Source organism: Corvus brachyrhynchos, unplaced genomic scaffold (genome assembly GCF_000691975.1).
Source record: "Corvus brachyrhynchos isolate BGI_N302 unplaced genomic scaffold, ASM69197v1 scaffold275, whole genome shotgun sequence".
NCBI lineage: Eukaryota > Metazoa > Chordata > Aves > Passeriformes > Corvidae > Corvus > Corvus brachyrhynchos.
In genome coordinates this window covers 245,963-256,959 of record NW_008238318.1, presented here as the reverse complement: position 1 = coordinate 256,959, position 10,997 = coordinate 245,963, and the positions used below count along the sequence as shown (strand labels likewise).

Sequence of the window (10,997 nt, the reverse complement as noted above, 5' to 3'; positions counted from 1 at the left end):
TGGGCGTCCGTTGGCGCTTGGTGTCTGTTACCTGTCCCGGGGCCAGAAGCAAGAGAGAGCTTTCCCGGGGTTTGTCCATTCTTAAATGTGGACCACAGAGGCGGTCAACATTTTTAAGTGGCTTAACAAATTGTCAATATTCAAACTAGCCAGTTGATAGGTTCTGTCAGGTCGTAGAGGAAGTTGTAAGCACTTCTTTGCAAGAAAATCGCTTCCGGAGCTATGCTAACCTATGACAGCATCTTCCATCTCTCCTAAAAACCAAGGAGAGAAAAGCAGTGCCTTAGGACATCCAAAGAATGTGAGGCAATCTAATGGATGGCACCACGTTTGTTTGCTTCAGCAGGGCTCCACCGAGTCATGCCATGCTGCTTCTGAAGGGTCTCAGGATTCAAGTTCCCTTGAGTACAGTGCCAGACAGCTCCCACTTCCCAGCAGCAGACACCTTCCTGTACTTGTGTATGAAAGCATCCATCTTCCCAAGACTAACTGCATAGACACCATCTGGCACCAGAGACCCGAAATGTCTGCTGCTGAGAAAGGATTCTCCAACACCACGTGCCAAGGAGGAAGAATTCCCATCAACACTTCGGAATTTTGCAGGGGCTGCTTCGCTGTCGCCATCAGCAGTGGCCTCAGGAGAGTCACTTCCAGCACACTTGGTCAAACCATCCATGCGCTTACGGAGATCCTGGCTCAGCAACAATACAACAGTCCCTCCAACACGAAGCACTCTGGCAGCCACAGGAAAAATAACGGTTAGGTGTTGATCCTTCCTGGCATCCCTTTGCCTGTGTGGAACACAACACTGCTGACACTTCAGATGCCACCTGCATTTAAGAAAACACCTGAGTGTGTCATGGCTCAACTCAGTAAGCTGCATCTCCAAAAGGAATTTAAATCTCGTATCTTCCTACCTCTTCCTAGATGGGAGAACTAGGCCCTGTCCTGACTCCCAAACATTTCTGGTATCAGCAGTTCTTTCTACTGGGTTACCAGGGAAGATGGGACTCATTTTTTACCCCCTTAGTATTCTTTCAAGGATTGAGGGCACCATCAAGCCTCGAGTTTTTGGAGGTTGCAAAGGAACAGCCTCCCAGCGCAGCAAGGGCTTCTCAGATTAGCAGGGTAATTCTGAAACTGACTCTTCCTTTTGGAAATTTTAAAACATCTGTCCTTTCCCTGTTCCACTGATCCTTAAGGGCTTTCAAACTTAGGAAACAGAGGAAAATTAACCACTGTTTGCAATTAATTTTTCTAGGTTTATGTCCAAACATTACATTTGGCTTTGAAAGGGGGGGGAAAAAAATACTATCCTGACTCAGTTTACAGCAAGTAGTTTGAACAGTTTTACTGGTGGGGCTCTCATGGTAATGGTCCCTTCCTCATCTCCACCTTCCCAAGGGTATATTTTGCTTAGGATGGACCAATAGAGCAAATAAGGCCAGAGGACAAGCACAGCAAGATTGCCACACCGTTCTGTGGAACCATGCCACCTCCTCTATCCCCTTCCCATCACATTCCTGCATTGGATGAGTGAGATCAACATGCACTGAAGATGAGTCCTAGAGGAAGAGCTTGTTTTCAGGCAAGAAGTAGAGGGGAAGATGGCTTGAACCGTTAGAAGCAGCCCACCTATTAGTTTGGCTCAACTCTGCCACAAAATGACATGGTGAGAGATGAAAGGACACACCTAAAATCTGACCAAGTGGCTAGTGAGATATTCCTGGATAGCAAGGAAAATGCATACCACTTTTTCTGGTCTGAGATCCTTCCTGTCAAGGTAGGCTGGTTAAAGCTTGGCCGTGACCTCAAAAAGGAAAGCTTGTGATTTTATACAAGCAGGCCTCAACTGAAAAAGGATTATAGCTTTATTTGCCTGGCCATGCTTTAACTTTGTCCAGGCAGGTCTCTCCTCTTTCTCCTTTCTGCCCTGTAAAGAAAACTTTTGAGTGTGGTAACACAGCGCCTGGTGCCCGAAGCACGAGCTCTGGCATGCCCCAGGTCAGAGACAGTCCAGCTGCGTTACCTCCACGTGTCGCTGACGCGACTTCGGGATCAGGAAAAGAGCTGCTTGCTGGGTTAGCTAGCTGGCTTCTCGGCAGAGGAAACACGGCAGGAGCCAATGGGATCGGCTCACGTTAGCGCAGAGACAAAGGAAGAGAGAGGCTGTTCAGGTCTGGCTTCTAACAGCTTTATTGTTAGAAGTTTTGCAACCCGAACAAGGCTGGAATCTGATGGAATGGGAATGATGGGATTGTGATGGGATGGGATCCTCCCTTGAGGCTCGTCCTCAGTTTTATAGGGAATTTGAAAACTGCGGCGAAAGGGGAAAACATCCAACGAGTTACAAGCCAGGGGGAGGATACAACTTAAAAAGAACCACTGGGGTAAACCGAGAGGCGGGGGTTATAATAGAACCAATGAACGACCCAGTTAGCGGAGAATTTTCCCGAACCGGGGGAGGCGGCTTGGGCACCGCCCAGGGGGTGCAGCTTAGGCTTCTGAGCCGCCCCTCAACCCACCCTCCGAGTCTGTGGCCTGGGGGAACTCGATCCGGGGGAGGGGCTGAGATTGACTGGCATCTCGCTGCCCCAGCCCTGCAGGGGGCTGGGTCACACGAACTGTGGCTCAGAAATATTTCACCATCATGCCTTGTAAAGAGTATTTGTGAGCACAGCTCGCACAAGATCATTCCTTGTCAACCTGCACCGCCATCGCCACTCACAGCTTGCAAGACACAACACAACAGTCTCTAAGGGACAAGTAAGGGCTTCAGATTTCCACAGCATGCACAGGGTCAGACTACAGAGCTGGAGAATGTTTGGAATAAAGCAAATCTGAAGCTGACTGAATGCTTAGATCACACACCATTGTGGCACTTACATCAAACTTCAAGTGTGTCAAAGGCTACACATACCTCTCCATCTCCTGGAGAATATCTGGTAGGAGCTGGGCATCATTCGTGATCTTGAACTTCTTCCCAAATGGAATATCCGAAATAACACTGTCAAAGCTTTCTGAAGGCAATGGCAATGCTGCAGAATAAAGGCAGGTCTTTATGTCTGTCTGAAAAGCGCACAGCAGCTATGCCCCCATTCCCCTTACAACACTGTCTGCCAGCTCTTTTTGGGTTATGCACCCAGATTCACAGCTCCTTCTGCACTTGCCCTCACAAACGACACTATGAAGCCACCATCCCTCTGCAGACTGGGAACAGACAAATGCATGACAGCATAGTTTAGTTTGCAGATTCCCTGCTCCTGATGATGTTTGCCCATACTGGAAGACGCTCCAGTAGGGCACTACATGGTTCCAAATTAACTGCTGCTTCTCAACACACAGTACATCTTAAACATGAAAATAATTTAGCAAAATACAAAAAAAGAGCTAAGTTTGTGAGCACTTTACTTAAGTGCAGATATTCAAGCGCACACATATGAATGGCATGGAACCACATCAAATTCCTCTCCATCCCCCTTTTCTCCCCCCACAAGAATCTGGTTACAGCCAGAATCACTTGGATTCTGTCAGAGCTAGTGTCTCTGAAGTGTTTCCTTGGAGTTTCTGCATACCAGCAGCAGTCAGCTCTCCTGATGAAGATGCAGTACTTGCGCCCTGTGGTGATAAAGGTCGGCTGTGTCAGGCTGTGGAGGCCAGTCTGAGACCCTTCCTGAGATCCTGTGGATCCTCCATCCCTCAGGGTGCTCAAAATTGACTGGACAAGGCTCTGAGCAGACAACAGGACTGAAGACCTCCAACAGTCCCTTCTCACCTAAACTCTGCTGTGATTCTATGCCAACTTTTCTAGAACTAGCTGGAAATGTTTCCCAGACCATTCTTGGATCAACACTTGCAGCACAACAACTGGGTATTAATTTTATCTGCAAATGAAAGGACATGTCACCTACAGCCCTGCTCAAGACATACAGAAATAACACCTTCTGACCAGTCATGAAGACACCAACTACTTGTTCAGTTTAGAAAACCTGACACCTAAGTACCTTCCATGATCCTAGAAACCAAAGTCAAACACAGCTTTTAAGTTAGAAAAAAACCTACATTTTTATAAAAAATAAATATTTCTTACTATTCCAGTAAGAAATAAATACTGCAAGGTAAAAAAATATGCACATTTCATCACTCATGCACAGGAAAAAACAGCCAGCTTGCCTGTCATGAATTTCATACAGGCGTAGTTTAGCCTCAGGCTTTAAGGTCCAGAGTAAGACCACGAAACTATTATCTTCTCTACAGACTAGGTTGTGAATTAAGAGCAAACAGATTCCCTCTTACAGGAGAAAGGCATCATCCTTCAAAATACTCCTACTCCAAAACATGAACAATTCAGCTCAGCTCAGCTTAATGAGTCCTCACCATTACTCACCTGGTAAATTTAAGTTACAGGCTGCATTTGATTTGGACTTGTCCTGGCTGTGTTCCATTAAGATACAAAGAACTCTCACATGGTACATACTCTTTGTGGTGTTCACACATTTACCATAAAGAGAGTCAACTACTGTCCACGCTGGACAATTGTAATTTTTATTGTCTTCTGCTGACTTCATTCGTACCAAAGTTCCCAGGCACAGGCAGCAGGGAGAAAGAACCAATAATGATCCCTTCACCAGCACTACAGAGTCACCACTCAGCTATTTGTTGGGAGTTAGCTCTACAACGTATCACCTCAAAAAAACCTACATTACCTGTGCAATCCCAGAAACACAAAAAAAAAAAAATCACTTGGAAAGCCTACAGACATACCTTTCACAGAAGCTTTAAGCAACTCAATCTTATCCATTAAGCCTGCAGTTCTAATATTCCCATCTGCACCCTCTAGCTGTGAATCACTTATATCAGCACCCCAGTAACAGGCTTCCTGTTAAGAAAGAAAGAGAAAAGTAATTTTGTTAACACTCAGGTTATTTATTTTATAAACCCTTCTCAGAAATGCTTTGTTGCACAGCTCCTTCAAGACAACCCCCTTTCTGGGATATCTACTATTGTTACACAGATCAATTCACAGTCCAGAGGATGGAGGAACGGAGGAAGTATGTGCTGTCTTCACTTCTTTAATGTTCTGGTCTGCTCAAAACACTCAAAATTACAGAAATATCAAGGGCATGTCCTAACAGCAAGACTCCAGCTAGCTACAGCCGCACTGCCCCTAATGCTGTCGACTGTGCCATTACACTGACTCCTCCGATCCCAGGATAACCCCAGGAAGCTTTACAAGTCCATGGTTGCCTCACGCAAACCCTGCAGTGTGAATCAATAGCTGCACCAGCCTGTAGGACACACTCATTTGGAGGAACATTTGCACTAAAACGCTTTTAGCAGCTGCCTAGAAATTTCATGTGTGGTTCCATCTTTCCAGCAATGGACTTTAGCCTAACCGGTACAGAGAAAACCCTGTATCACAACTACCAGTTTCCCTGCAAAAATCCAGCCAGCTGTGACTGGGATACTTACAGGCCACTCTTTGGCAGCCTCCAGCAGTATCGTTCCTAGTCCACACATGGGATCCAGTACAAGGGCACCAGCCTACAAAAACAGAGGCGTTACTGCATACCCAAGCAAGACAGACTCCTTACCCAGGACAAAGCTTACAGAGGGATGTGCATAATCCCACTGAATCCAGCGCAGGTTAACAATAATCACTGGTAATCCCAGGCCAAACTCGCTCGTAAGGAAATATAGTAAAAAGCATCAACAGCTTCACTACAGACAGCCCTGAGGTGACATTCAGGAGGAAATATTACAAGTGGACTGCAGACAGATATTGGTACCAAATTAATCTGTGAAAAGAGATCACATTTCCCTGGAAAACAACACCAAACAAGGTTTCATTTCCTCACTGTCACTGGACAGTGAAAAAAATCTTGCCACTTAGACATATGCCTGTACGAGGATTAACAGCTCTGTTGAGAAGGACCTGGAATTACAGCAGACACCTGGCTGAACAGCAGGTGACAGCACACTCTCATCACAGATACGGCAGACCCTGTCCACACGCATTAGAGAATGGGGCATTAAAATCACTACAGCCCTTCAAAGTGTCCAGTTCCAGCCCCGATGAGCAGCACCCCCCTCCCCTTCATTCAGGACTCCATATCTTTGCAAGGAACATTCACTGACACTTATTTCAGCCAGAGATGCCATGGCCCATGCGACTGTTGACCGTAGTCCTGCTGTTCTGATATACTCTCTGTTTGCCAATGGAAGCCTGCAGACAGAAAAAAAAAAAAAAAACAACAACCAAAAAGTTAACTAAAACAACAGCAGAATCACTCAGAAAAGGCCATGTAATGTCAAAGAACAAATGAACCGGACAGATCTACTGAGAGACAGAAAAGTCTGCTTTTAACCATAACTCACTGCAAAGTCTGGCCTGTGTGCTCATTTAAGATCCAGGAAGATCACAAGACTAATTTGACAACCAGTGATTATCAAACCAAAAGATAAATACTCACAGTGGACAGCAAGATTTACAAATCTTGCCTGTTCTGATACTGCAAAGACAAAACTGGTGGAGAGAATGCTTACCTGAAAAGAGGAATCCCCACCACAGAGTGAATGTCATTAAGATGTACAAAGATCTAAAAGAGGAAAAAAAACCCCCAACATTTTAAAGTCTCAAACTGACACAACAATAGCTTTAACTCATTTAAACCAGATACAGATGCTTCTACAAACTTCTGATCTTAGTTTTTAAGAACAAAAAAGCATACTATAAGCAATAACAATTACTTGGAAGAAATTCCACTAGATAATCTAAATGCCACTTTAAAGATGATTTAATGCTTAAGCAAGCTGAAGGGGATTTTGTCAGCCAGGAATCCATCAGCAAGCACTTGAAATTATAAGGGGGCCTATTTTTCCTTAACACAGCATGGGATTTTTTAGTTATAAATCCATTTACTACAAGTGGGAGAATATTGTTCACTGTATACTAGCAACAAAATAAATACATAAAAAAGAAAAAACAACCAACCAAAAAACCCCCCCAAAAAACAACAACAAAAAACAAACCAAAAAAACCCAACCCACCCAAAAACCAAACCAAACCAAAAAAATAACCAACCAACCAACCAAAACCCACTATTACCCACACTAGTGCCACTAAGGGGCAATTCAGATAGAAGTTAGACATAAGTAATCCTTCCAGAAATGTAGGCAGCTAAAAGAAATTGTTCCACTGTCCCATAGAGAGCATCCCAAAAGAAGACTGAGCTCCCCAGGAGGTCTTGCATGACTGCAATTCCTGCCCCCAGAAAGTGCAAAAGGAAACATGATGCTGTCAAAAAATCCCAGTCCTCAGCACCTGAATAGTTTCAGAGCCAAAACTGGGCAAGAACAGAGCCCCATATGAGCCTCAACAAACATAATGCTCAGTGTGGGAAAACCAGTGCCAGTAAATGAATTCAAGAGTTTCTACAGCATCAGTGCTGAGAGCAGCTTCCACAAGCTAAGTGCAGGGATGGAGAAACAGCTTGTCAAGAGCAAGGAGTAATTTTGAAGGTCTCCAGGCGGCCTGCACCATTCAAGGGTGCACTAAGCAAGCTGTTTGTCACAGACAAGGCCCAGGGGGAGGCTCTTCCACAAATAGCATTCTCAAGTCTAGCTCCTTGAGAACATACCCTCTGTTGCTTGCTCACTTCCCCTACAGAAGCTACAGATGCCCCGTGGCTCAGGTGATTTCCATTTTCACACAGTCAGAGTCCAGCACCCTGTAAGGTGCCAGATCCTGAAACACCTCCTCTATGGATCCTTCCCCTCCCCCTCCTCCCATGCAGGCCCATGTGGCCAGGCTGGTGTTTATTCCAGAGCTCTGGAAAGCACACACACACACACGGGCCACATACACGCTTTGCTCAGTGCTACCAGCTGATTTCAGTTAAATTCAGTGGCAGAAAGACCAACAGGGAGAGGCCATGGTCCCATGTGCAAAGGGAGCAGAGAACAAAACAGAAGATGTTAGGGGTGATTCTGGAAGCATCAACAGGCAGATGAGCACCACTACCTCTATGTCAGGGTCCCGTAGATCAGCACGCCACCCGCACTGCTTCACAAGTGCTACGCCAATGGCTCTTCCAATCTCCTGCAAGGGGGAAGAACAGTCACAGGCAATAAAATCCCCAGAATTCAGAAAACTGCAGATCACAGCCTTGGATGCACAACCCTCAGAAATCCCTGGGAAAAGAAAGACTCTATGCCTAAGAGATCAACTCACACAATTCACACCATAAGAGGTACAACAGGGCAGAGCAGGTGCGTGAGGGGCAAAGCAAACACACCACATGGCAAACAACCAACACTCAACTGGCACAAGAGAGGCTAAAGTTCAAGTCCTGACCAAGTCACAACAGAATATTCACTTGAGCTGGGCTTGATCCTTGTGGGTCCCTTCCAACTCAGAATATTCTGTGACTGCTGTCATTTCAGAATTCTTAAACACATGCACTAAATACTTCCAACGGCTCTAAAGCAGATTACCCAACAGAAAACCTGCAAATGCACAACTAAAACTCACAGTTTCAATGCTTTCATTACATCTAGAAAGCTCTGATTACTTTCTGAGTGTAAGTTCAAACACAGCACAAATTTAGGCAAACACTCTTGTAGGGAGGCTCATGTGACCCACCTCACCAAGGTATTAGCTTTAGTAGGAAAAAGTCTAAACTAGTTACCTTCAAGTAAAAGAAACCTACACAGATGGGAAGACGACAGGATACAGAGCCCTGGAGGTCTGTATGCCACCATTCTTTTCCAAGGACCAAGCTCCACTTCTCCCAAGACTCATCCCAGGGCTGCGGTCCTGAAGAACAAGTTCTCCCCAATACCCAACCAGAGGCAACCGAAGCTGCAAGTTCTGGCTTTTACCCCTTCTTCTAGACTGCCTGCCACAACTGAGAGGAGTCTGGCTCCATGGTCCTTGCAATGGCCCTTTAAGTAACTGTAAACTTATCTGCTCACTCCTCAGCCTCCATAGGCCCAGAAACCTCAAGCTCTTACCTTTGCTTATCCTCAATAAAAGGTATTGATTTGAAAAACATTAAGGGTCATAGTGAATAGGAATTAAAAACAGCATTTGTATTTCCACTTGTTTAAGGTGAATGCAGGTTAAGGGCTTTTTGAGAAAATACAGAAAAAGCTTACATCAGTTTATTATTCCAGAACACAACACAACTGAAATGACAAACAAACTACACATCTTTGTTCACCTTTGCTAAATTCTTTTAAAACACAGATACTTCAGCATACCTGTGAAGTAAGTATTTTGGCAATCGCTCCACTGCAACGACAAGACACTCTGAAACTGAAGCTAAGCTTCTCATTTGCAGTAGGATTCTCTCCACTGCCTTTGGAAGGGAATTCTGAAGAAGTCTTGCTCTCAATCCAGTACTCCTGACCTCTCACTCTCTCTGGTGCCACACACCTCTCTCCAGCTTCCACCTGACACTCCTTAGATACAATTGCTCTCACTTGTCCCGTTTTCTGCCTTTTACTTGCAGTATTTGTTTCTTCTTCTGACTTTCTCTTCAGAGCCAATGTGTTTTCTTGAGAGAAATCATCTGTTTTCCCCTCGTGTCCACTAAGCTTTCTCCAAAGAGAGATAATATCCAGCCAGTATTCTGGTTCCTCAATGACAAGGCTTTTAATCTCGTGCAGCATTTTCCCTGGAAGAAAAAAGCAGTTTGGGGTTAAGTACTTCAGCCTTGGCATTTCATTTCCCTCCGGACTGAGAACAGCTGTTAACAGCGACTGTGCTCAGAGCTCATTAATGTGTAAATCCAGAAACCAGCAGCTGACACCACAGGCACAGCTGAGCTCTCAGCACCCACATACCCACCAGAAGACACACAGGCATCCCTCTGATTACCAGCTCCGCACAACCAAAATTAAATCAGGCAAGGGTTGAATTCCGCACAAGAATTGAGCAGCTCTAGTAAACCAGACCACGTGTGAGAGTCATTCCCAGGGACAGAGGACCAGCCTACCATGCCATTCTCCCCAGAATGCACTTGGCCCAGGATTAAGAGATGCAGGACACTTTCCAGGATTGAAAGACAGACACAAACATGAATTACTTTGAGTCATCTCAGGCAAAACCAAGTTCATTCTTTTAGAAAGAAGATTTCTGCTTACCATTCATCACTCTGCCTTCAATCCTGCAACACACACTTACTTACACATGTGGGCAGTCCTAAGCTAGCTACAAGAGAGGCATGAGGAACAAAGAGGCCAATTCACTTAAATATCTCAAAGCTGGTCAAGATAAAATATAAAGGTCTTTCTAGTTATCACTTAGAATTTTAGAATTATGACCAAATTTGATCCTCAAAGCTGAAGGTAATCTCCCAATTAAAAACCTACCAGCAGGCAGGAATCAATCCATCTACCTTGAAATTCTCATTCCAACACTAACAGAGAGGACGACCCAAGTAGCTGAGACTTAGAAGGAAGCTGTGTAGTTAACAGTCAATTGACACAGGATATAGGTCGGGATTCACTTTGCTTAACAGAAAATAAGACCTCTTGTTAAAACAAACACAAGAGATCCAGAACTGAACTTTGGTTTTCGGGTAGGGTGTTTGTTCTTCTCTTTTCTGGGACCGAGCAGGGGGAGAGAGTCACAAAAATACTCATATACATTCAGTGCCGCCAGAATACAGGCTGGAAGGTAGCTATTGAAAACAATTTAAAAGCCCTTTTCAGATTAAAAAAATGTTGAAAACACATCTGGATGAAAGACACTTCAGAATCGATTACTGTCAATTACAACTACAGCCATTAGTAAAAAAAATAAACACCTCAAATTTTATAACTAGGACTCAAACCGAGACTTCCCGTTCCCGCGCAGCCCGTGCCCGGGCCGTACCTTTGTTCCTGGACACCGGCAGCGGGCTGTGCTTCTTCAGCAGCAGGAACAGACGCTCCCCCGACCGCAGCTTCCTCAGCTCCCCCCCCCCCCCCCCCCCCCCCACGAACACTCT

General features: G+C 45.1%; 1 protein-coding gene across 3 annotated transcripts; it reads right to left on the bottom strand.

The window, feature by feature from the left end:
• Positions 1-6: 6 nt before the first annotated feature.
• Positions 7-10,876, bottom strand: THUMPD2 (THUMP domain containing 2). 3 transcript variants are annotated; one of them, XM_017733809.1, is made up of 8 exons: positions 9,265-10,876; positions 8,024-8,101; positions 6,547-6,599; positions 6,139-6,226; positions 5,473-5,544; positions 4,765-4,879; positions 2,921-3,038; positions 7-830 (listed from the first exon to the last, which is right to left on the bottom strand). In XM_017733809.1, exons 1-8 carry the CDS (start codon positions 9,724-9,726, stop codon positions 392-394), a joined length of 1,425 nt encoding a protein of 474 aa, XP_017589298.1. In that variant the 5' UTR covers positions 9,727-10,876; the 3' UTR covers positions 7-391. The 3 variants fall into 3 exon arrangements, with proteins under 3 accessions (XP_017589298.1, XP_017589299.1, XP_017589300.1); XM_017733810.1 differs by having other exon boundaries at positions 7-791; XM_017733811.1 differs by having other exon boundaries at positions 7-734.
• Between the last annotated feature and the right edge of the window lie 121 nt (positions 10,877-10,997).